Consider the following 27,268-nt stretch of genomic DNA (forward strand, 5'->3'; position numbering starts at 1 on the left):
TTGGTTACATGCTCTGTTCATGCACTGTTCATGCACTGTTCATGCAGCAAAACTACTTTGTGGTTGTCTAGCAGTATATACGTCAAGTTGGCAGCAGATAATGAGCAAAAAGTTTCTTGGAGTTCTTATCTCTTGGATTTCTTCCTCCTGATCTTGTTACAACGTTCTTTCTTCCTTTGCTCATCCTCRTTAACCTGGYCTACGTGTCAGCAGGCGTCTCTCATTATGGCTGATGCAAAATGTGGCTTTTTTCTTGTCAGAATCTGCCTTCCACACGCAGGTGCACAGGACAGGCTGGAGCCAGTGCCATGAGAACACCCAGACCCCTGAAAGCCCGGCTCRCTTTGTCCAGGCAAAGTCCAGAGCAGAAAGGGCCCGAGGCCAGCGCTCTGCTCCTGTCCCTGTCACTGGGCCACCCGGGAGGGGGGAGGTGGAGCTGCCAGGGGCAGAGGGGGCAGTTCCTCCAATGTGTTTAAAGAGCTGCTGTGCTGTGTGTTTAGGGCCATTGGGAGATAGCTGCTGCTCTGCGAGGAGGAGGCACTGAAATAYTTTCAGGCAAGAGCAACTTTCTGAGCTGAGGCCTCACTCTCACCTGCTGGCATGCCACCCCAAAASCAGGCTCGGCAGAGGCTTCTAATCAAAGGGGGAAAAATTGTGAATGATGACCTCTCTGTGGTGGCTGATGTGTACGTGGAGGATGGAGTGGTGCAGCAGGTAGGGCCAAAGCTGAACCCAGAGCCCTCGACTGGACTCGTTGTTCTGGACGCGACCGACAAGCTGGTGATCCCTGGGGGCATCGACACTCACACACACATGGAGTTCCCTTTCATGGGCAGCAGGTCAAAAGATGACTTCTACACTGGAACCAAGGTGGGTGTGCATGTCTGTGTAYGTGCCCAGGCTTTCTCAGAGAGGGATGTCTGCTGGTCATTCAGTGTTTCTTCTAAAATAAAGAGTGTGAACCAAGCATGGGCAGCAAATGTTCCCTTTGAYGGTGACATTGTCATAAAGCAGTTGGGATACTCAGAGGTCCTCTCTCAACCAGTATGTTCTTTGGGTTCCTTCAGAAACTGTTGTGACTTGGGGGTCAAGCGGGGCAGACATTTACCCTGGCTGTCAGCACGCAAACTACAGCCTGCTCTGGTATAAGCATCAAGCTTCATACTTTTCTGAACAAAGGTTAACTAAAGCAACAGTTTAATTTTCCACTGCCTTTTGAGCATTTCTGTGGTAATCTGATCTTTCTCCTCTGTTACCATGAGGGAATGCAGGCTTTTCTTCCACCATTCACTGTGGTGCTTACTCTCTCTCTCAATGAAAATCCACTTCAAATACACTTTCTAAAAATACCTAGTTTCTCCATATTTCACACTTGGAGTAGGTTTTTTTTTAGCTTTTTAGCTGATCTCATTATATTCCTTGCATATGAATAAYGTATCAATTATCATGTTACCCATTTATGCATCATTCCCGTACAGTTTCCATACCCCAAATTTTCAAGGTACTTTTCTAAGAGCTTTGTTGTGCAGAGTGAAATCCTTTGTTCACAGAAGTGATCACATTGCCCTACTTGACTTGTCTGYCAGCCAGCACCTTCACAGAGACTGTTGTACCCAGTTCCTCTCACAGCAGAACTGGGGTATACTACATAGCAGAAAATAAGTTTTTRAGGTTTCTTTAGTAACTCTGAGGTTCTTGTAGGACAGAGAAGCTGCAAAGCAGAGGCTGCGTACACCAAACAGGATGTCCAGATAGYTCACTTTGGTGCCTACGAGAAGATTCCAGATCCAGCTTAGTGRTCAGATGTCAAAAAGTTAGGTATTGTGGATATTCTTAACCCAGGTCAAAGTTTGGAAAATGTTCAGACCATTCACTGAAGGTCATCATCCAAAAATTATTTTGGCAAGAAATGCAGGGAGACAGAGTTGTATTTCAACTATTGCAAAATATGCTACAATGATTAGCTAAGATTTACCCATTCCATTGAATAAGCAAAGGCACCTCTCTGTACAAATAGAGGGGGGAAAAAAGATGTGAGGGATAAAAAGAGACTTTCAGTGGAACTGTGGAATGTATGGCTTTTTTTTTTTTCTTGAAGTCTATAAATTTTATTTAGTTCTAAATCCTGTTTAACAAATAATTCAGTCARTCTTGTTGAAAAATATTTGACAGTTCAAACAACTCTTCCTGGAGAAAATGTTTTGCTCAACTCATCAGAGACTTACAAATATTTATGTCACTCTCCAAACTTCTTTTTTGCAAAATATACTGGCTTATTTACTATTTTGCTTCTGAGTTCTAACTGAACCAAAGAAAGGAAGAGATTGACTGTTCTAGAAAAAGAGTGATGTAGCAGGAATTTGAACTGTGTGTGTATATGTTGATCTGAATTGGTTGTACCTGTTTTGCAAAGGGATGTTATTCAGAGCATAGAAAGGATTWATTTTGGTAATTTGGAAGACAGCAATAATTTCAACAAAGGAATTTCTGTATGGGATCAATTTCTTTTAATGAAGGATCTGGCATCTGAGTGACTTATTTTTCTGCAAAGGAAAAAAGATTAATAGTTCAATTGTCCAAAGTGAAGTGAAAATTATTGGTTAAAAACCAATTTTTGGTCATCATACATCTATAAAGTAAGGTTTTAGTTTATYTACTTACTTGACAATATTTATGTGGAGGATGTAAATCCATCATTCTATTCAAAACCCTCTATACAGTTTTACTAAATGATGCCCTATTACMAATAAAAATACGCTTTCAAATACATTTAAAATCTTCTGATGTTAGAAAAAAGTTTGGGGATTTTTATATTGTGTTTTCAAACTCAATGTAGGGGGKTTTTTTGTTGTTTTGTGTTTGGCCCTTAACACTTGCCTGTCACACTGGCGTATTTTTTCTACCACAGAGATACTGAGGAGACATTTCTCAAGCTGMCTATGTTCTAGTGCTCTTCTTTCTCAGTGATTTCCTCACACTTAAGGAAAGTCACTGATGCATGAACGCCAYAGGCACATCTCCAAATCTTTGATAAGTTTTTGTCCATGTGCAAAAGCTTCTCCTTCAGCCTGAGAATTTCACCTGGATTCTCCTGAATACCTTTTGGAGAACATTTTTCTCAAAGCAGATAAAATTAATCTCCACAATAATTTTGCAAGCTTCGACTTTACTCAGGGAAATTCCTCAGTGGTTTTTGGCTTATCAGTGTATCCAAATCAATTGTTGTAATGGAGTTGGAGAAGTAGGGTGGGGGGAAATTTGCATTTTTTCTGATTGCTAAATATTAACTTTCTTCTTTTCAGGCTGCTATAGCAGGAGGAACCACTATGATCATTGACTTTGCCATCCCTCAGAAAGGTTGYTCTCTTACTGAAGCCTTTGATAGATGGAAAAGCTGGGCAGACCCTAAAGTCTGCTGTGATTATTCATTGCACGTGGCAGTTACATGGTGGAGCAACAAGGTAGACACATGAGCTGATTTTCAGTTCCATATATTGATACCACACCTSCTTTGAATTAGTCTTGTCATGCTAAATAGAGCTTGCTGGTTGGTGTTTCAGTGATTTAAAACAATATTTGATATAGCCTACACCCTTCTGAAAATACTTGTATTTGAAAAAAAGCAAAGCAAGTCTGCAGATAGCCTGTATCTTTGGGTAATACTACACAAAATTAAAGGTAATGGTTGTACAAAACCAAGACCAGGCAGGCCAGAGGGGGAAAGAGGTGTTTACAATRATTTTGTCTTTTGTTACTTGACCGTTTGATATTTTATGCTCCTGATGAGTTTTGGATTTTTTTTAATAAGTGTATACATGAAAAATATTGACTTCATTTGTAAAGGAAGATTTCTTTTCCTGGGTGACTGCAGTAATACCCCCTTTAAGTAAAGCAGGACTGGAGCCAATAGTAAATTGAATGTGAAATGATCTAAAAAAAMCCTTTTTTGAATTTATATGTGGGAGCATCATCTTTGTTGGTAAATGTTTGCTGATAGCCTGAAAGCTTTACTGTATAAATTAATTTTTCAGGTGCTTGATATCTGTCTGAATGTGACCTATGTTTTACAAAATTACTTTGGATTCCTGGAGAACTATGCATCACTACACAGATATCTTAAGTAAATTCCTTTTTTATACATGAGTACTTCTTCTAATTTTTAAATTCTAAAATATAAGCACCAAAGCCTTCAGTCTGAAAACTACACATCTTTGGTATTCTCTGTACAGGGTACTAGAATAGGCTGACCACCACTTCTAACTTAAGGCAAAGCAACAAAATAAATTCTCCAATGACATTTGAGTAACATGGATTCAAAACAACCTCAGTAGAAAGCAGTGGAATTGTACTGACAAGCCAAATAAAACCAAGGAGGTGTAAATCGGTGAAATGTTCTGGTTTATATGAAGAATTTAACTGTTTTTAAAGGCCAAGATTGAAAGAAATAGAAAGGTTGGGCACTTTGTGGCTGTAAAAGGCCTGGGTGAAGAGGACCGATATTTCATGGCCGTCTGATTAGCTCTCATCTCCTCAGGATTTAAAGTATTGGTTAAAACCCTGCATTCTTTACAATGCCTTGTGTTAGACATAGTTAATAGTGAAGTAGAGGATAAATTACATGTCTCCATATGAGTTTTATACAAATCTTACCTTCCTTGGGCAGATCCAACCAGATTATTAGAGAGAAAATGAAGAAACAATATTTTATCTTTTGAAAGGAATTAATCCCATGGAAATTGAAATAGTGTTACAGACACAAGTCAATTACTGTCATCATCATTTTACTGGTAAGGGAGAGCCAAAGTTGTGTAATGTATGGTTGTAGCTAAATAGTTGTGTAAGAAACCTCCAGAATAAAATAGGTGTCTTTTTTCTCTGGGGCGTAATGTTTTGCTGGGCTTCATAGGCTCTGGTAGAAGAAGGGAACCTATCAAGCAGTTAATACCAAAAAAACCCCAAACAAACGAACAAACAAACAAATGAAAAAGAGCAGAGTTCCACTTAGCATTTTGGAGCTGTTTTGTTTGACAACAAAATGTTTCAAAAGGCTCTGTGTGTTGTTTAGAGTCAGGACAAAGCTCTAAAAGATGAAATCTCTTCTGCCGCTGTGTTGTTTGCCAGAAGCTGCAGCCTATTGCAATTCAGTTTCAAAAATCAGTTTTGCACAAATGTCCATGTTGGGTGAGTTGGATACATTGACTGCAATATTAGAAAGGGTGTTTCCAACATCAGGAGGTTTATTTGAAATAAAATTCTGCCTCATTAACTTTTGTAAAAAGCATTCCCTATCTGCAATTAGCTTGYGCTTCCAATATTTGCACTGCAGTGCTTCTCTTTTATATACTTTGAGAATCAATCTGATACAAGAACTGTCTAAGTCAGCTTTTAAATATGCAACTTGGGCTATTKGTACTGAACTTGTATTTGATGGGTGAATAAAGGCTTACCCTTCATACTTAAAATTCCTTTACACAAAATTATTAAAATGTAAAATGTGATTGCTGTATTTTTCAGGTGAAGAAGGAAATGGAAAGTCTCGTTCTAAACAAAGGTGTCAACTCTTTCAAGATGTTTATGGCCTATAAAGATGTCTACATGGTCAATGATGAGGAGCTCTATGAAGCCTTTTCCTGCTGTAAGGAACTTGGGGCAGTTGCTCAAGTCCATGCGGAGAATGGGGAACTAATTGCACAGGTGCACATTTGACATTTTGTCCATCAAAGTCAGGAATATGTGTGGTCCTGACCCGAGGTCTCTCCAAACACAGTCAGCTCATGTAACAGGAGCAAATCCAGAAATGGAGAAAGCTTCACTGAGTGCAGACAAAARACTCAGCATCCCTCTGTGTATAATTAGCCTCACTTCACCCTTGCCACTGCCYCCTCAGTGCTGTGTGGAGGCCCTGAGGCTGTGACTGCACTGGTTGTACTCCACACCAGTTATCATTTGGGTGGCTGTAAAGAATAGTTTCTTCAACTRTTCCACTCAACAGAGCTTTGACTCTGCCCCAGGTCCCAAAATGGAAATTAATTCATTGCTGAATAAACTCAAATCAGCAAATCAGAAACAGAGAAGGGACAAAACCTTTTGCCTCTTAAAACCTTGGAGTTTTCAGAGGCTCTGGATATGCATCTTTGTGCTTRGTAAGGATTTTTCTTTTTTTTTTTYCCCCTTTCCTAGTGAGGGTTAGTTAGTGTCATTGCAGTTACTGGCCGTGATATTTAAGAGTACATATTGAGAGAGGGGTAGGGTTTTCAAGAGCAGTGATTTAATCCTGCAAACCAGTGGMGTATGTTCTCTGAATTTACTTAGGTATTCTGAGACCTGAGTTTTTTGAGGGATATATTTGATTTCGGATAAAACTACAGTAACTTATTTTRGAAAAAAGAAATCACAGCTGCCTASTTATTTTTTTCTTGAACTGGCTGCAGTGGCTGGTTAAGAATCCRTTTGACTGACAGTATGCTAATGACAGCATGGGCGCACATTACCTGACTCTGACATGTTGTTGTGGGGTCTCCAGGGTGCAAAGAAGATGCTGGCAATGGGAATAACTGGCCCTGAGGGTCATGAGCTGTGTCGTCCTGAAGCAGTGGAAGCTGAAGCCACACAAAGAGCGATCACCATAGCAAATGCTGTAAACTGCCCCCTTTATGTAGTCCATGTAATGAGCAAATCKTCAGCAAAGGTGATCAGTAATGCACGAAGGGAAGGTAAAAGTCCTCATTCTTTTATGCTTGGACTGTGGCATGGGGGAAGGGTCATGAAAAACCAAATACAGCRTCAGTGTCCTGTTTGTCGTGGGGTCATAAACCTCAGAACACGGGTGAATTTCTTGGAGTGGGATGTCTAAACTCTGTCTATGTGTATTGTTGGGCCCAAGGGGAGCAGTGTGGAAGAACAGCAACAAGAATTGAGACTTCCCCTTCTCCCCAGAGCAAACTTTTTCTCTTTGCATTGTACCTCCAAGGCCAAAGTGATAGCCAGGATAGCATTATCACATTAAAAGTGATGTGACCAGTTTGAGACAATAAATGTTCTACTGTACCCCCTCCCTTGAGTTGCTCTGAAAGACTTTACGAGACATCTTGATGAGAAATCCTACAATGGAAACCACACCATATTTTTACAGACAGTGCCATGATGGGATCATGATTCCTATTCACTAAGCACTTACAAGTCGTGGTAAAGATGACAGTGTTGAAAGCCTTGATTCCCACCAGTGCAGGGTTGCTCAGGCTGGCATTGCAGTGTTCACAGATAATTCTGGTCAACCAAGGGGGCCTGACCTTCCTGACCACCTGTTGGGCAGATTAGAAGCAGCCTGGAGACTGTAGGTGTTCAGGATGTTTTATCTCTTCATGTAGAAGTTCATCCAGAGCAGCACATGGAACAACAGAACTGTGAGGAAACATTATCAATGTGAAAGGAGCAGGACTGGAGCCCACGATTTGGATGACCTAAAACTATCTGTTCTCATTATCTTTTTACATATTTTTTAATTTTTTTTAAATTTCTTTTTCATTTAAAGCTTGTTTTCACCTGACTTGAGATGCATTCCATACAGACCCCAGTTTCCCTATTTTACATCTTTAGATAATGCCTATACAGGGGGCACAGATTATTCATATTTAAATGTAGAGTATGAGATCTTGATAAATCAAAGCAGTGTGATGTCATTGTGGTAATATAGATGAATATGTTTATGCACAATGTGTATGACCATGACTTCTACTGAGATTCAGCAGTAATTCAAATTTATAAAAGAATTCACCAGAATCTATTTTAACAGCACATCTTTTTGTACTGTGCTATATTGGATTCCTCCACTAGATGCCAGTGCTGCCAGGAATGTGGATTATATCCATCAGTGCACGGTTATTTGTACATTCACAGGCGTGGTGTGAACATTAACTACAAGAAGCTGTAACAACAGTTGAAATACCCAGATAAAAGATGAAGCACTGGCCGTGAACATAAAAGAGCTGAGGCAATGTTTTATAATATACTGTATTGTACTTTACTTCAAGTAAAGAATTTTATGCTGACAGTAAATACTGTAAAACATGGATTAGGTGTGTGTTGTAAGTGCCAGTTTGATTACTCAGAATAGATATATGCTTTTCCAATCTGTACAAACAAAAAAAATGGGAAAATTTATGTATATTGTGGTGCAAATTGTATTTTATAACTTCCTTGACTGATGCAGTCAGATTCATCAATGCTTGCCTTTGTGCACAGCAATATATAACGTATCTCCATAATTCATATTTATCTGCATAGAAGTGTGCTGTTTAGAAAATAGAAATCTAAGATTGAKTAAGAAATCTCAAAAAATAATAGATTACCACAAATGTAGTTACAAGAATTATAGTTTTTAATGAGGTTGATCTGTATAAATCTTGGTAATTGGAAATTCATTACTGTTGGTTTCAGTAGAAGTTATTTTCCATTTTCCAGTAAAAAGTGGTAACAGGAAGCGAGGAGTTCCAGACAAAAAAAAAATCTCCAAGAATTGTATGAATGACATAAATAAAACTCAAATTTTCTGGTGAAATACATCCAAAGACAGGTTAAAAACCACTCTAATGTGAAAGTTGTGTAAACTCTTAATACTGGAAGCCTCTCAAACATTTGAAATATTTACCCTAATACAGTTTATTCATCTTTTCAAGATTATTTCTCCATGTCTTGATGCTAGCTTCCTGCTATTCACAATTGTGAAATTTGTCATGTTCCTTTCCAAGCACTTGGCATGAAATACAAAGGATATGTGCATATCACTGCCTATGTCAGAGGAAGATTGGTATCCCTTCCAATTCCATCACTGACCTCAGAAGGGGAAAAATTGATCTCCAGTGAGTGAAATTTATTTTCTGGTTGACAGTGTGATACCAGAATTGAAGCATTGCTTCACAAATTCTATGAGATAGTGATCCCTAATCTAAAATGTAAGTCAGAGACCAGTTCTTCCTTGTCCCTCATTTAGCTGTATAAGGTGAGGACTAATATTAGAGACTGAAGGCCTGATAGAGCCTACTCAAGACAGTTGGCATAATTCTGTTGTCTTCAGTGAGCTATGGCTCAGAYCTTAAAGGCTAAAATCAGTCACACACACTGTAAAGGAATAGCAGCTCTTATTSTAGATTAAGCAAACTTTAGGAGAATCAGAGGAGTGAAAGTCTTTCCTCCTCTCTTCCATGCCACCATTCACCATCTCTGTCTGCTTTGATCTCCAGCAGCACCACTCAAGGAAGGAAACCTCCAGATTATACAAGGACATTTTTCATGCACATGAGTAACAGCTGCTGAATATTCAACAGGGAATTCAAAACTTCACATTGTGACTATTGCAGAGAGAAACAGGCTAACTCACACTCCCATGCTGTTCTTTTTGAGGAGCCCTCTCAGCCTGTTTGCCAAAAGCAATGGTTCATCAGTTCTTCACTGAGAGGGTCAAAGACAGAACCTCTCTGCAAGAGCTGTTCTTGCTTGTCTCAGGGCACTGTTTCTTCATCCCTGTGCAAAAAATGACCTTGARTCTTGATAGAATAGGTAGAGAAGGGCAGTCTGATACATTTGCRTGCATGACAGTCTCATTCCCTAAAGTGGGAAGGCAAAAGGGATTCTCTTCCTGCTGTTGTGTAAAATCTTCCCTMCAATGAGAATAAGAGGCTGTAGAGCTCCTTCTGCTAATTATKATCCTTAATTAGGATTACCTGATGTGAACTTCCTGGGGAAAATTAATGTGGCTCTGTCACCTATGCCTGCCACTAGMAATGCCTGTGGAGAGAGCAAGGTTAGTARAATGTGATTTAGGGGTAGATRATTTATACTGTTTCCCCTAAAAATRCTTTCAATCTAAGTGTGCTAAARTCTGGATACCATAGAATCATAGAATGGTTTGGGTTGGAAGGGACMTTTAAGATCATCCAGCGTGATGATTAAAGATCATGTCCTTTTCCTCAGCACACATTTACTGTGCTGCTAGAGCCAAGAAAATGGGACATTCTAGTGGAGACCTGGAGAGCAAAATCTTAGTGAAAAAGTAAATTTTTGAAGTTTCTCCTTTTTTAAAAAAGTGCATACAAAAATATGTACCTGGCCAGATTCTAAGAAGCTTACTTAGACTTACAAAGTTGGTTCCTACCATCAGTCACAGGTTATGTGTCCTCTCAGTGAGAGGAATGGCATGGCCATTGCTCGGGTGTACAAATTCTCAAGCTGATTCTGAGCACAGGAGTGCAACTAAAAATATCAGCTTTTTAGCTGTCTCATGCAGAACAGCTCAGGCCCACACTGTACATGGCCTAATGGATGCAATGCTATCCCTGATTCAATAAATCCTGCCTTGCAGTTCTGCTCCTTTCAGAGCGCAGCTTGTGAGTATCTTTGCCCCATATGACCTCAAGTGCTTCTAAAACTTCTCCTAGATTAAGCACATATGGACTGKTTTTTCAAGCCTGTAAATGTTTGTTGGTGTTTGTCAATATTGTAACTCTTTATGAGTTCTGGTAGGTGGTAAAAAACAATTGCGATTGAATGTTCTTCTTTTTAGTAATGTATTATAAAGAGCTCTTGGTAGCCAGTTTGGGCATCTGATAAAAAAGTCACCAAATAGACAGCTATTTCCCAGCTGCTCAGAGATGTCAGAAAGACCTAACTGCAGAACACTTGCTGGTCCCTTTCTTTTATTGAATGCTGGAAAACATAACAATTTGAAAGACCTGATGCTTTACTTTACTTTTATGCCTATAGGGAGAAGCCAATCAAGCTARAAGAACCCTAATGCAAAATTTGCTTGCTGCCAGTTGAGCTAAAAGAGCTTCAGTGCAGAATTTCCTTTTTATTTGGATTAAAGCAGAATGTTGATATTATTGTATCCTTCAGTCTGGCTAGTCATGGCCCAAATGAAATACAAAAAGAAATTGCACATTCAGCAGAACTGTCCAGAGGCAGTCTGTTGAAACTGCAGTGTTCAGAYTCAAAATCATTTGAGGGAATCGCTTCTACTCCTCCCCACTCATGGGARCAAAGGGAGCTGGTCAACTCAAATTCTGACTGCAGAAATATTGTCATCAGCTATGGTACATGAGTTAGAACGTGTTCAGCATATCTGACTCGGAGCTTGGAAACTTCATTTTTGCATTGTGAAACTGAGATGAGAAAATTATTATCTTGTTATTCTCTAAGTTGTTAAGCTAAAAATTTACCCTTTCCCTGCAATTTTAATAATTTGTAGCTATGTCCTAACCATTCACAGCTCAGGCTTACTTTGGATGAAGGCTTCTTTAACTTGTTTAKATGCAGTAGGAGAGACACAAACCAAACTTCCCTCTGCTTTCTGCTGGCTTTGATTACTAATAATAAGACAAAAGACTAATAGGTGAATATGTCAGATTGGTTATATATACACCAGAAATTCCCTGTAAAATCTAGATTGGTGGCAGCCTACCCTCACCAGAGRGTAACACCAGAGCAGACCTTGGCACCAGAAACAAAATTATATGAGGCCTTTTTGCAAGACTTGCACCAAAGATTTCAGGAATGGCACTTGTGCAATGGGAAACTTATTTCTTAAGTAGTTGAGCTCCTCAGCAGCTGCCTATGCCAGTGCAGGAGTTACAGTCCAGGAGTTCACASAAGTAGCAGTTTAATGCAGAGAGAGAAATCTGCAAAGCTTTGCTKTGTTGTTTTCCAGCAGAACCGTGAATGTGTGACTTACCCAGAGAAAGACAGAGGAAGGTCACCGTATTGTGTCACTGAGCAATCACCAGCTGTGGCCTTGCTGGGGCAATGCAGTGCTTGTTCTAATAAAAGCTGTGCCTGGAGTGAAATCTGGCATCCATAGCAAAATATCCACCGTCTGTAGGGRTCAGGGGAGGGAGAAGGCTCTTGCTGGGACCCAGCAGAGGCTGCTTTTAACCAGCACCAAGCTGCCTCTGAGTGGGTGTGGGAGGTCACAGCTCATTCYGGTTTTTAGTGACCATTGCAGCTGGAGGCATTACCACCCGCCAGCAACAGAACTGCAAAGTGTCTGGACCACCAGCTCAGGGAGTGAAACATCTTCTTCTGATGAACTTCAAACACATTTCCCAGGAGGAAAAAGAGGCTAAAATACGTTAGCTCTGTCCAAAGACTAACAGCTRKTCTGGGTTGGTGTCCTCTTCTGAGKAAACTACRATACTTTGTGCAGCAAAGGATGAAAGATTAAAATTTGGGATATAACTTTTAACATGAAAATATTTATAGTTGTTGAGTTAGAAAATGTTTCTATACTTCCTAGTTTATGTGTCCTGCCATATTGTTCTTCCTGGCACAATTACAGCCTGACAATTGAAACTACCACCTTGCAAAGTCTGTGTGCTGTATATATTAACTTACACAGTTATGTAGTCAGTAATTTTAGAGCACTGAACAGGTGTTACCGAGTATATGAATCTTAAACATAATTAATGCAACTGAGGACTGTGTTCCTWTTGAAATCTCAATCACATTCCAAGTAAACAATGTGTAAAATCCATTATAGTATATCTGTCAACAATTTAATTAAAAAACTTGCCCAAGCAATGTTCTTTAACARGAAATATATTGGGAAATCACTAGCAGAATATTCAGAACAAAGATGCTGTGTTACAGCTTAGTTTATTATGTCCTTCCATATGCTGGYGCTTAATTTTAAACACTCATTCAAATTTAAATTAATTGCCACCAAAAAGATCCTCAACAGAGAATATACAAGGTAATGCATTTTTATGTTGTCTGATGATGATATGTTTGCTTTACATTTTTCAGGAAAGGTGGTTTATGGGGAGCCTATTGCTGCAAGTCTTGGCACTGATGGCACCAACTACTGGAATAAAGACTGGGCTCACGCTGCAGGATATGTGATGGGACCCCCACTGAGACCAGATCCATCCACTCCTGGTTTCCTCATGGACTTRCTGGCCAAGTAAGCAGATGAACAAACAGTGACAGCTGATACCCAAATGCACAGCAAGTTTTATCAGGAGTACATAATAGCAGGTTAATGCTCTGGAGATTTTCTAAGTACAACATGTTACATTGTCAAAAAGGAGAAATGGAAGGTGAAATCACAGATTAAAAACATGTCTGTTTTCATGTTTTTTTTTTTCTCTGAACTGTTACAGCCTACTGTCCACATTTGATTTTATTCAATAAATCTTGCTCATACCACAGCAAAAATTACAACATGACCAGGAAGACCGTAAGGTTGTAAGTCAGTGAGAAATGTGGAAAATGTGAGGTCACAGCTAGATTTTCTGGTGTTTGTTGTCAGCTACCTTTTACACTTGGAATTTGAATGTTGCATCAAAACTAATCTTGCTAATTTCGGAAGGTACATATAAGTTATCTACTTCATAACATCTGCTTCAGAAGGAAGTAGAAAAAGAAGTCTCTTTCAGATATCTGCAGTTAACAAGATGTACGGTTTGCTGGTATTGCATTACCAATAAAGGTCAACTCCACAAAAGGGTTGAATTTGTTTAAAGAGCCAGTAAAGGATGCCTGAACATTGGCTGACTGTTGTGCAGATCTGTAGTAATTTCAGGTCATATGGAGTGACACAGACTAAAATTGCCCAAAGTGAGGATGAAACTAAGCTGTTTGCTCTGGGCAAAATGGGACAGTTTTCCATTTGTGGGATATCTTTGACATACCCAGAGTAAAAGTGTTGGTGTTGGGGGTTGTTTTCTTCTAAGAGGAAATTACTTCATAGGTGAGCTGGCTGTTACTGTGGAGCCAGTCTTGGAGGATGGGACTGAATGCAGGCTGGCAGGGCATATCAGCTTTTTCCTTGGAGGATGAATGGTTGAATCCACCCAGCCTTACAGCATGTTTTCCTATGTGGTACCATCCAGTATATGCTCTGATTCATAATGAACTTTGTTTCYCCGCAGTGGTGACCTATCTGTGACAGGGACTGACAATTGCACCTTTGACATATGCCAGAAAGCTCTGGGCAAAGATGACTTCACAAAAATCCCAAATGGAGTGAATGGMGTGGAAGACCGGATGTCAGTCATATGGGAAAAAGGAGTTGTAAGTACATCAAAATGTCCAAACATAGAGGTAATTGGTTTCTCCAACAAAACATGATCTCTCAGCAGGTATTAACTCTGCAGTTTTATCAAGCTTGTCTAGCACAGGATAGCTCATTTGATTGAAAATCGTAACAGTTCTTACTAGCTCTCACTTGTGGTCCTGGAAGACAGAAGAAGATTCTTGGTGCTTAAAATAGATCACTAAAGAATCATTTCTAATTTTTAGCAGTAAGTGATTGCTATTGTTTCAATGGTACTRCAAGTACATTTCCTTGAAAATTCCATTTCAATTCATGAAATCAAAATAAATGGAAAAAGCTGCCTACATTTTTGACTCTATCAGCTGTGTATTTTTTCCTCTTTGATCTTTCTCAAACTTACCCATTGGAGGAATTTCCATACTGGTGTGGCTCTCAACTTCTAATGTATGTTTTAAGAAATGCTCCTCTGATTTGTGGTTCAGCCATGTGATATGAAATGAGCACCTTCAAGTCCCACTGACTTCAGATTCTCAGTACCAGCAAAWGAATGGTCAGTGCTTCTCAGATAATGTCTCAGGAGGTGGGAGGTAAGGCAATCTCTGGAGCAACCTGCTGCATACTGGATTGCTCTGGCTGATGCAAAACTGTCACATTTTGGAAGCTCTATTTCAATTTAAGTTCTCTTGCAGTAGTGAAGTCACGTTGACAATGCACTGTGAAGCACCTTAATTTGTCATATATTATGGTATATATGGTATAATAACCAACCTCTCACACTTGGTAAGAATGTGGTTGATGATGTCTCTTGTTTATCTTTATTTGGGATTCAGCTCCAATTGCTATGTACAAAACACACACACTTGTGCCTATACTTACCTGYGGCACAGCTCTAATGAGATTTTATTTATGAACACTGAACTTTGCTTTGTGGTTCATATGAGACTGAGACATGAATGTTTATCAGCGCTGATTTGAACAGTATATCCTGTTGAAAGTTCTTCAGTTGGTAATATCCTCCCTTTTTCACTTGTAAAATATTACACAGCTGTGTGAGTTTTTCTGAGTTTTCCCTTCCTTCCCACACACCATTACTTAGAAGAGCAATGTTCACCATTTTCATTGCACTTTTCTTCTCAGATGACTGCTCACAAGCCACCATAAACATGCATTTATGACATTCTGATTTCTGGACTGACCAGTCTGTGCACAATATTACTGTCARTGTAGCTGGCTTTCCAAACAAACAACAGGATTAAATTAGTTACATAGCAGTGAACAGTTCCAAAACACATTTTTATCCATTACTATTTGCTATTTTGCTGAAGTGTCACATCAGCAAATCTGGTTTTTATACTACTTGATTTCAGCATTTACTGAGCACTACTATACTCTGTGTTATTGTTAAAGAAATTTCCAAATCAGTTTTCCTATACATTGTGCCTTGCCTTGCCATTATCRTCTTCTAGACTGTCCTTTATGCTGTCTCACTATTTTCCAAAACCTAGACACTTGTGAGATGTTATGTTTCCAAAGGAAATTGCTGAGCAGGACTACAGATTTAAAGCCAGCYCAAACATTCAATTTCATGATTGGGMCCACAGTGTTTGGTTTAAAGTTGACTTTTTTTTCTCTTTGCTGTGGGATAAAGGAAGATAAAGTTATTGTATTTTGTGAAAGTACATTGCATTATGGGCATCTGAGACAAATAGTTATTTTTATTTCTAAACTCTTCAATATGACCTTTAAAAAAATTGATGTGATGCCTCTCCTCCTAGCTTTTCTAACAAGAAGAGTATTTTTTACATCCSTTGTTWAAAAAAGTAARGAGTTTTCTTTTGTGCACTCTTTTKCAGTACAGTGGAAARATGGATGAAAACAGATTTGTAGCTGTTACCAGCACAAATGCAGCAAAAATCTTTAAYCTTTACCCAAAGAAGGGGAGAATTGCTGTGGGCTCTGATGCTGACATCRTAATTTGGGATCCTGAAGCTACAAGGTATGTATGGAAAGTTATTTATTCCCCCTAATCCAGCCTTCCTGCAGGGGGAAAAAAAACCCATCACAAAGACTTTTGGAAGCAATAAGGCTTTGGGTGAGGTTGTGGTGATTTTAAATAATACCTTGTGTGAATTAATGACAGGGTTTTGTCCCCCACAATAGTGCATGTAAAGAGAGATCTTTAATTTCTAGGTGGATTAATAAATTCTGATTGCTGACCAAGTGCAAAAATAAARAAGTCTGTACATTATGCAACCAGRGCTTGGTATCCTAAGAGTAAAGAGAACCCCTTGGGGATTTTAGAGAAACTCAGTTTAGTGTTGGAGAATATTTGAATTCCTCCCCTTGCAAAGGGCAGGGACAAGAGCCTGCTGCAGCATGACCTATTACAAACTTGTGTTTTGAACTACCAGCCACTAAAAACGTGCTCAAAGGTGCTTTTATTTAAGTTTTCTGATTGTGTTCACAGTAATTCTGTTAAAATAGAGCTTGTCCCTCCAACAGAGGCACAAAAGGTGTCCTGATGTCTCACCCTGCATGACTTGATGCCATGGTACATTTTGGGYAGAAAGGCTATGAAGTATCTTTCTAGGAGCCTCAACTGCACAGACAACTGTGCATTACTGCTGACTCCTGTCTTCAGGTATATTCACATCATCAGCCAACTCCATAGGAATTAAACTGAAATTGAATCTTGCTCTGTCTCTTGTGCCCATCCTGGTCTTGTTTAAACTGCCTGGAAATGGTCTGGCAGCTGCCTGTCACAGTCAGATCACCTTCTCTCTCAGCTGAGATGCCCACGGGGTCTGTGAGTGCATCTCCACTGTGCCAGGGCAGGGTAACTTAAATCTGCAGSAACTTTAACAACCGAGTCACACCTCTGACCTCCTTGCTCACAGCAGCAGCAGCAGGTCAGGAAGTGTTCTGGGATGGGCTTTTTTTCATGGGCTCAGCTCTAGTGAGCAGTGTGACTGTACAACTGTGCTTTCAGCCTTTGATTTTTGAAAAGAAGTACATTGAAGGCTCTGCTCATGGTTGAGGAAAGTTCTGAAATGTAACTCAGCATTTCTTATTTTGGTGGCCAAATAGCTAAAAAACCCAAAACCTTAATCCTAGATTTACCTTGCACAAACAAAGGTCTTTTGACCAATCTTTTGGGKTTTTAATTTTTGCTAGCATAATTATCACTTATTTTTATTATCTTAATGAGTATCAAAGACATGTGAAAGTGTGAACAAAAGTCTTCTGTGTTTTAAGCTACAATATTTGAGGATATGGAGGCTGCTATTCAGAAGTCTTACAAAAGAACCTGGCAGCACCAGCAAAAGAAGAGATGTGGAGTGTCAACAACCCAAATAAATATAGAGGCCTGCCCAGTGCTGGGTGAGGGAGATTTTCATGTGCATTATGCCTTCTGGCATGTTGAGCAAGCATATTTTGAGATACCAGCACTGAGCTATTTCAGGACAGTGAAGCTATGGACTCTGATTAAAAAAAAAAAAAAAAAGSCTGAAGGGTTGTTTTCTGAGCTCTCTTCTGCTCTGCCTGGGGACAAATGAATCTAGAAGGTAGCAGAGTTCTGACAATGTTCTCAAGGTGCTTTGTCAGCTCCTGTAATTATTTATCTTTTTTGCCTCCCAAATATTCTTTCTGCTTCCCTTCAGTCTCTCCTGAGTGCTCTAATTGCCTTTTCCCCCACTGAAGCTGTGAGGGTGCCATTTTTCTTTGTTTTTTTAAACATTTGAACGGTATTTTCTAACTGAGCCAGCTTATTTTAAGTTCAACCAATATTTTTCTTCCTTCTACTGTTCCCATTGTTTGGCTTTGCTGTGGACAGTCTTTTTGCAAGTAAATTTGTGTGAACTACATGGGTAAGTATAAATAAATCTCACTGGAACTTTTCTCTTAATTTCACTACAAATCCTGAAGAGGGCATAAACAGCCCAGCAGAAGAGAAGGGATCTRGCTAATGCATTTCAGCCTTTTAAGATGTTACACAACGCGCTGCCTCCTGTGCTTTGTTGATTCTGGGGAGTGATCTTCAATTTCACAATAGGTTTGTTCCTCTTTCTTGCTGAGTTCTTCCTCTTTTGTGCATGACTTTTTTTCTTGTCTGCAACTCTCAGCCTTGTAAGAGGAAAATGCAATTTTCCAGTTCTGGTTTGAGGTTGTTTTGCTGCAGTCTTGAAATACTGACTGACACCAGCTTGAAGAGTTAGACAGTTGCTGAAGTATTGCTGTGAGGATCTGATATTATCACAATCTGTCAGAGGAAGTCTAAACAGAAGATTCTAGAGGCATTCAGAAAGGTAATGCAGCTCTTCAGTACAAAAACTTGTATCCCTACAAAATCAGCTGCATTTCCCCACCCACATCATTGCACAATAACAACATGTTGGGTGCTATCTGAGCAATGAGGATTTTCTCTTTCTGGRTTGTAAAACCCTAGTGAATTCAACGTGACAACTCTGCAAACTGGYAGCAGTTGCAATTTGAGTTTCTGCTTTGAGCACTCTGCTGCTGGAGCTGAGGCTTTCCTTTTAGGGGTCAGCTTCATTGACTGGCCTATTTCTGTAGCATTCTCTGGTAATTTCTAAAGAAAACACTATATCAAGTATTTCCACATTTGCTACTATATTTAAAAGCATCTGAATCCTAGTTTTAGCAGGTCTGCATGACAGCAAGCATTATTAGGAAGAAACAATAGATGTATAAATTGGTTAGAAACTGCATTACAGAAAATGGGTTGTGAGTCCTCCCAAAGTAGGTCTTTTTGTTAGCTTTCTTATACTTATTCCATTCATTAAAGACCAAAGGGCTCTGTTGGTTTATTGCAAACCATGTGGTACCAAATATATTGCAGACCTCAACACCCTCATCATCCCAAGTACAGTCTGTGCAAATGGGATTGTTCTGTGAAAACTCCTTGGGAAAAGGCATGTAGGCAGCAAATGTGTACTCACTGTACCATCKTATTTTAATCTGTGCTTTGATCAAGACTGTTCTCTGACTTCTTTCAGCTGCTCACAAATAATATAAAAGCCGCGTGTCTGTGAAGCAAAAGCAACTGTAAAGACTTTTTTAGGAGGAGAGAGCAGAGTAAGGGCGAGGGAATTTCACCTGTCAGCAACTCAGTGTCCTCTATAGCTGATGCCTTTAGCTATTTGAAAGCAAGCAAGAGYATAAAATCTCTAGGGTTTGTTACAGAAATGCTCAGCAAGGAGTCTAAATACTGCAGTASCCAATTCAGGCAGTGAAAAGAGCTGAGCATCCCTTGTAAAGTAGGGGAGAAGGTCCTAAAGATCTCATAAAGGGACATCCATCTCCCAGCACGTATTAGGGCTCAATTAATTCACTGTAGCCTGTTGGAGCTTTGCAAGCAAACTCTGGATAGTTCCCAAAGGCAAGATCAAACACCCATAAGAATAAAAACCTGTCTGGAATAGAGTTTAACTTTTTAAGTCCAGCCACTTCATTATAACAACATCCTAACTGGGAAGCCTCAGCCCCCAGGGTTTTTTCCTCCATTAAATACAGCTGAAAAGTTGATATTTGTGATTGCAAAGGCAGAGCTGGCTGTGCAGGTGGCACCCTCCTCTTGAGACTGTGCTGGAGTGGTGCTCTCTGGCAGCCCCAGTGCCAGCCCCAGTGCCAGCCCCAGTGCCAGGCTGCTGCAGGGAACCCCTCGGGTGCCAGCAGGGAATGGGGGAATCCTGAGGTGAGGATGGGAGGGAGGAAAAGGGCAGGTTACTCTGTAAATAACCTGCCTGACATGACGCAGGAAGATGTGTTTTCTAGTTTGTTTCTAGTATTTTTGCATTTTAAGGGAAACAGTGATGGAATGTGAATCAGCAAGAAGTCTGRGTTCACCAGTCTGTTGGCATAAGGYTCCTCAATGTCTTTGCTTGCATATAGATATGTTCATGGCTAAATCTTTTGCATTTGTTAGGACCAAAATCTGCAGCCTGAACCCATTTTATTTGTAATCAAATCTTCAGCCTGAGATGTTTAAGTGGGGACGTTACAATGTTTAAGCCCTCTGCCAAGTAACTGCCTGTAATTTTTAGTAACATGAGAGAGGAAGAGACCAAGATGTTAGCAGAAGATTAGGATAAATAATGCTGCAACTGTCCCACTCTTTTGATGAATGAGCATAATTTTGAATCCTGAGTATATGGATAACTGCATCTAGTCACAATGAGACAAAATGAAATAATGTGGCATACAAATATCTATGCATAGGACAGAAATGTTMTGCAATTTTCAATAACCCCATGCCCTTCTTGCACAAGGGAAAGCATGTACATGCAAGAATGTACACTAATTCACTAGAATCCTGCCAAAGATCTCTTTCTCAAATTAAGAAAATGGAGAGAAACAAACAGTAATCACAAATTCAAATTAAAGAAATTCCATTTCAACATAAGAAATAATATTTTTTCTGTGATGGTGATCAAACACTGGCACAGGTAGCCYGTAGAGATTGTGGATCTCCCTCTTTGGAAGTTCTTAAAACCCAATTTAACATGGCCCTGAGAAACCTACTTTGGCTGACCCTGATCAGAACAGAGGGCTTGGAATCAATGATCTCCAGAGATGTTTTCCAGCCTCAGTGACACTCTGGTTCCATGAACTGTAACAAGATGAGCCTCTCTGAGAGTCCATGATGTAYGTTTCCCTAGTAACTTGCTGTCTCCAAAATGTCACTTGGTCTCTTTAGAAAAGTGAATCTCAGAAATGTTACCCAAAAAAGAGAAATCTTCCTTTATTTTCTGCTCACATAATTTTGACTTTTTTTCCCTTGCAAACACTTCAAAATCTTCTCTAGTCATTGAATAGACTAACTTGTGTTTTTCTCTTGTTGTCTGCTTTTCTGCAAGCTGATTTCTCATTACTGTTTCTCTCCTTCCCACAGTTTTTCACAAATATTCACTTCCATCCTGCATCAGCTTGGAGCAATTGGTAGGACCACACTGAATAGTATTGTTGACAAATGAGCTACTTACCATAATAAAACAATTATTTTATTGTCATTCTCTACCTCTCCCCCTGCTTAAAATAATTTTAGGACATATGATTGCATGAAATAAAAATCCCATTCCTTCAGATAAGTCACTTTGATCTGAAGCTCCCAAACATTAATTTCCTGCCTCTTCTTGCATCTGGTAGTTTTATCTACAAATCTTCTCAATTCGCACAGCTACTCAAAAGCTATATTTATTGAAGATGTTTTTTAAGAGGCTAGGAACACAACTTTACAAATAGTTGCCTGCAWATATTTGCATCTGCAGTTATTGCAATTCCTTTATATAAAGTAGGCCATGAGGTTTTAAATCCACATTATAGTCTCATAGCTAGACTTTTAATACACAGATTTTAAGACTTCCTTATTTTTCCTCTCTTTTTTTTTTCCTGATCTTTTCTTTTTAATAAAACTCCTAATTATCGTTGTAAATGRGTGGTGACTCAGCATAGAAAGGTGAAATATTTTTTGTACATTTTAGAAAAACAGATTAACAATATGTAGAGTTCAAAGKCATCTGCAAGTGATGAAAAGAGGCAGCTCACTAAGGCTGATACTGACCTTAGCAAAGTGATATTTCTTACCTGTCCCCAGCTCTGAAAAKCTCCAAGATGAATGCTTCCATCCACTGAAAGCATTGAGAGAAGTCACTTACAGCTCAAATATTCACCCCTACATAAATTGTTTTGCTTTGTCAGCTGTCAACAAAGAAGTTCTTTTCAATGACAGACTTTGTTACTATGTTTTAAATTRATTATTTAATTGATTGTAAAATACRTGTCCTCCCYTTACYGAGATGTTGAGCCTAAGGGCTGTRGTCTRCAGTATTYCTTCCTATTCCTGTAAMTGAAATTTTTTAAGAAATCTGGGTGAGGTATGTATCCATTTCCACTGAACGTAATTAAATTCTTCATTTGCTTGCTTACCTGAYRTTGAAAATTAAAGGGATAATCCTCRTGGTAGTCAAAGTTTTGGTTCTAGAGCTGATGTTGCCTCATGTCCTATGCATTACAGAAGGTAGAAGATCACTCTTATTTCTAATATTTTCTCCTCATCCATGTCCCCTGCTTGACTGACTGTTACTCACTATTTACTGTTTCTGTCTCTGACTGAGGCATAGACAAGTTTCTTGAGATGAAAATTGGTACCTCTAACTACTTAACAAAGCTTTAGGTCATACCTTTTGAGCTGACTACTGTATAGTCTTGAATTTCCCCTACATGTTGCTGCATTAGTCTAATCTGCTGCTCTTTTCTGAATTTCAAGTTGCMGTTTGTAGCTTATTTAGTTACAGTCCTCTAGGAGTGACTGTAAAGTCCTGGCATACAGAGTGTGAATAAATATGGTACCACTAATTAGTSAATCTTCACACAATTATAGAAAATTAGTCAACTGTACTTAGACTAAGTTATTATTTGACTCTAAATTAGTTGGACAGAAGCATGGTGTTGAAAAAARTTAATTTCAGAAGCAATTCTTCCTCTTTGGTACTAGAGGAATGTCAGTGTTTACATTAACAGCTTCCAATCCCTTTGCAAGCCAGGTGTMTCAAAAACAGCTGAAGGAACTGTGTGGAAACGCTGATGTGAGTAGGAACAATCCAGGACCTGGTGGCTTTACATTGTCGTCTTTGTAGAGGAGAATGTTCTTTTAAATGTTGAAGTAATTGTTCTGATCTCAGTCTCCACTTGAGAAAGGGTTGTCTGAAACAAGAGCMACTGTAATTTATAACCAGAATTAGAGAATGTTACAAATTTTATTTTAAAAATACAATACAAATTTTTGAAACCCGGACTCAGAATCTATTCTTATGCTGACTGATCCTTTGAATTAGGCGTCCCTGGAGACAGCTGTTAAATTCTACTCTACTATGGTGGCAGTCTTGGTTTCTTGGATTATTAGTAGATTACAACTCTTTCTGTTATTACCTGAGAGCAAAYATCAGAATTTTGCTAAGCTGCCTGCTACTGAAATTAGTGATACAGCTGTAAACAGTCTGTTCTGTAAGGTTGCTGAGCTGTGAGCTTCAGACCCAAAGATACCATCTAGTTCTGTTTTATTTGCTTGCTTGTTTGCTCCCTGAAACTTTCCCTGACATTGATAATGTCAAAGGGTTAAATCACGGGCAAATTTTGGTGATCTCCCTAAGGGAAAATCCACCTCACCTTCAAGAAAGGGCAGCATGATCTACAGCTTGTTTCAACAGAAGAGTTATAAATGAATTCTATAGTGGTTTATTGTTGAGACAAGCTCTGGAAATGTGTTTTGTCATATTGYAAGGTTTAGCTGTACAAATGGATATTAGTTTAAAACGTGCCAACTTCCATTCCTTTTGTATCTTTAAATGAAGGACGTACTTACCTCTGAGGCATGGTTACCTCTAGTGATCCTGCTCTAGCACATTTAAAYAGCTCATATGTTGATGAAGGATTTGCTTATTTTACTGTGTGTTTCCTCAAATTACCTTCTCCATTATTCTTTTCATGTCCCAGTACTATTGTGCAAACAGATAGRATATATACTCAGAGAATGCTAAAGATAATTATATTACAGTTRTTCTCTAGCAATTGGACCCATAAGGGTAATGGAATAAGCTAAAGRAATATCTTCACAAATTCCTTATAGGGCTGTTATAACATCCATGGATAAATTTRCTTGACAGTATTCAATAGGGCCAATGAAAACAAGAGAGGTTTGACTTTTCCCAATGTGAATCTACTMGGGGATGCTGATATTGGTGAACAGGCAGGCATAAGTTCTCTGTCCAAGGTGTGCTGAATAAGGTAAAGTTTTTATTCTTATGAGCAGATTGGTCGTAGACGGTATTTGCATATATACAGCCTTTGAAATGTCAGTTACCACCAAGATTTCAATGTAGCCCYTAGCAGAACCAATTTCTCTCAGTTCAACAGAATGCTGAAAACTGAGTATCCTTCCATGAATTCTTTTTTCTCTGTATAAGTAATCATTTCAGATACTCAATATGATTATTTTTGAAAATGGCTGTACTTCAAGTAAGATACAGATTTTTTGTGGTTTTCTCATTTCGATAAGGATGTTGACCAAAGTTTTACAAAATTCTTCTCCAAATAGATAAATACTTTAATCTATTACAAGATAACTCTGACAGAATAATTCTGATAACTCCTTKGCAAAAAGATGTAGTCTCTGAAATCATAGGAATGCATATATCTGCGTTCTAATATATGCATGATAGATTTTTGATTACATGAGCACCCATACTGGAAAAAACCTAACTGGTGGCCAAAAGTATGAAGTTTCCTTCTTTTCAGAAACTATGAATGACAATAAAAATATCAATTCTTTAAATAATAAATACATACATATATAAATGTGTATATTTGATGCTGGRAGTTAATAAAATAATTAATTGAAATTCAAAATCTTTTGACCGTCTGTAGTTACAGTATGTAGTAAGTCTCTCAGTAGGGAAAATAGACAATAAAGGAAGTGTGYGCAGCCTGCACTTCCAGATAGTCAAGTCAGCTCTAGCATTGGCTCTGCCTTTAAAGCAGCCAGTTAGGGGGAGAAATTGGCTAGAATAATGGAAATCATATAGAACGAGGTCTATATATACAAAAGTAATAATACCATCATTCAAATGAGTACTCTTGAAGTCTGAAATTATAATTTACTTAATACCCTTGGAGGAAAGTTATGTATAAATGTGATGTTGCCATTATTATTTAGCAGCATTGAGATATCTGGGCTGTCAGTCATCAATCCAACTCACACTAAGCATTATCAAAAATCATTGCCCTCTACTGACTTTCCAATGAAATGGTCTTTGTGTTATTTGTGAGACTCAATCTTTGAAACATTGAAGCCATGCTTTTCAAACTTGAAATTGCAAGYCATTCCAGCTAAAAGGTCAGAGCTTTTTCTGATCGAATTGTGCATAGATATTTGCTTGACAGGGCAAAATGAAATCATGTTATCCAAAGAAAATATTACAGCCTGATTTTTTTCTACTAATCTCTTTTGTAGTGGAAAATTTTGCATTTCAAGGCTGCTGAGTTCTGTCCTTTTGACTCCCTCTTCATTCTTTTGAAATGCAATTACTGTTCAATGAAATGTTATTGAGCTATCCTATTTTTAGACAGCTGCTCTATGATGTACCRTACTGTGTTGTAGTTAAATAATGTTGCTAAATTTTCTTCCTATATCAATTTCTCAACATTTTGTAATGAAGTAAAATGAAAGGATCATAGCAATTTTGTGTGTTGTTTTGTAAACACAGGACAATATCTGCAAAGACACATCACCAGGCAAATAACTTCAATATATTTGAAGGAATGGCCTGCCATGGAGTTCCAATTGCGACAGTTTCAAGAGGCAAAGTGGTTTATGAAGGCGGAGTTTTCAATGTCACAGCAGGAGAAGGCAAATATGTCTCCCGTCCACCATTCTCYCCATATGTCTACAAACGAGTCAGGCAGCGGGAACAGGTTAATTAAACTAATAAATCTCTGTAATGCCTTGTACAACATGAGGATAACTAGCTCTTGGGAAGAGAAGTTTGGGGATTCAGTAGTAATTTTCCTTACTAATCAAAATAAGCCAAGGTGGGAGGAAAGGAAGGACTCAATTTTTATTGCTCTTTATCTTACAGAAAAATATCAGAGGCTAGTTCCTGYTCTTACAGTAGTCTGTACAACTTGGGAACTAAGCCTCAGTAMTTTTAAAAATAAATGTGCCCTACTTGCAATAAAAGGGGACAAAGTTTTGCTTCTGAGTAATTTAACTGCTGCATTCATCACTGATTTTATGAAAATCACAGAGCCTAACRTCATATGCAGAAAGAAATCTTACACCAAGGAAGAAATAAAGAATTTTCCAAGTCTTTCATGGATCAGATATTTTGGGCTAACCCTGTAGGGTGCTGAACATTTTGCTGTGTTCCAGCAAGAATTTGTTAAAAGCTGAACATGTGGAAAGGACTCTCCTGGGCCAARGAAGATAGCTCTGTTCAAGCTTTTGTTCTTTTCTATTATTTAAAGAGAAATATTTCAAATACATAAAGATCGAATTTTCAGTGCCTATTTACTGTACAAGCATTCATGATGCTTTTGCATKCTTAGTGTACTGTGAATGGGATTTTCAAAAGCACACAAAGTACATTTTAAAATCACCACCTGAATTAGTGAGAACCACTKCAGGATCTAAAAGTTGAATCAGAGTAGCATCCATGTGAAATATGGCCCAGTGAAATGCTCCGAAGATAATTTGTGTATTTTTTTCTGCTGTTGTCTTGATGGCCTGAGAAGGGCATGTAAAAGTGTCTGAATGATTCTCTCCTCCAAAGACCTCAATYTCACAGGAGGTAGTGAGCTGCCTGCAAGTTCATACACATAATACAGTATCAAAACTAAAACTGAACTGAAATTTATAAGAAATTGGATAATTACACAATTCTGAAAGACTTCCATGGATGCAGTTGTTTCCATTTCCCATCAAAGCTAGAGAGATTTTTCCCTTTACAAAAACATCAATTGCAGCATGTCCTCAGAAGTGAATTTTTAACCAGCTCAGCCTCCTATAGCCAGCAACTGAAATAGTGGGTGACAGATATCCACACAAGGCAGAATTTGCTTTGTTTCACTGATATTTATTTAACCTCTCTTACCGATGTATTGAAAACACCACTGGAAAACATAAATACTCTGCCAAATAGAAGAATCCATAAAATGAGGTGGTTCATATTAAGTTGTTTATTTAAAAAATTGGTTTAGAATTGTGTTGTTACAATGTTGAACAGATTTAGCTACCCAGCTCCTGATGAAAGCTGAGAACTGAACAGTTTAATCCCAGTGCAAGGGATCTTTTCCAGAGAGAAGTTAAAGTATTGGGATGCATTACATAGAAAGATGGGCTATCATAGGGCTTCTATTTCAATTTTGACAAATTAGCAACTGCAAGATAAGATAAAATAGTGAAAGATTTCAAATATTTTATTGCAGGTATGTCAACCTGTTCCTGTCAAGAGGGCACCATATACAGGCGTGGTCTCAGGGACATCCATCACTGAAAAATAACAGGCTCATTCACCAGTTTTGGCTGTTGCAGGTAACTGTTGGTTTTGGTTAGTGAAAACTCGTTTACTTAATGCTTCCCTGAAACTTCTAGAAAGCAGGAGTGTAGCAGGCTGTCCATCTGGTGACAGGCTTGTCTGAAATAAG

The 27,268-nt window shown here is 38.7% G+C and overlaps 1 protein-coding gene across 1 annotated transcript; it reads left to right on the forward strand.

Moving 5' to 3' along the window:
- The first annotated feature begins 467 nt into the window (after positions 1 to 467).
- Positions 468 to 27,155, forward strand: DPYS (dihydropyrimidinase). Its single transcript, XM_057372447.1, has 9 exons — positions 468 to 870; positions 3,303 to 3,461; positions 5,515 to 5,694; positions 6,524 to 6,713; positions 12,796 to 12,952; positions 13,923 to 14,064; positions 15,901 to 16,043; positions 25,330 to 25,537; positions 27,050 to 27,155. Exons 1-9 carry the CDS (start codon positions 601 to 603, stop codon positions 27,122 to 27,124), a joined length of 1,524 nt encoding a protein of 507 aa, XP_057228430.1. The 5' UTR covers positions 468 to 600; the 3' UTR covers positions 27,125 to 27,155.
- Positions 27,156 to 27,268: the final 113 nt, after the last annotated feature.

The sequence above is a fragment of the Malurus melanocephalus genome, unplaced genomic scaffold (genome assembly GCF_030028575.1).
Source record: "Malurus melanocephalus ecotype Western Australia unplaced genomic scaffold, MMel_1.1 scaffold_171, whole genome shotgun sequence".
In the NCBI taxonomy this organism is placed as follows: Eukaryota; Metazoa; Chordata; class Aves; order Passeriformes; family Maluridae; genus Malurus; species Malurus melanocephalus.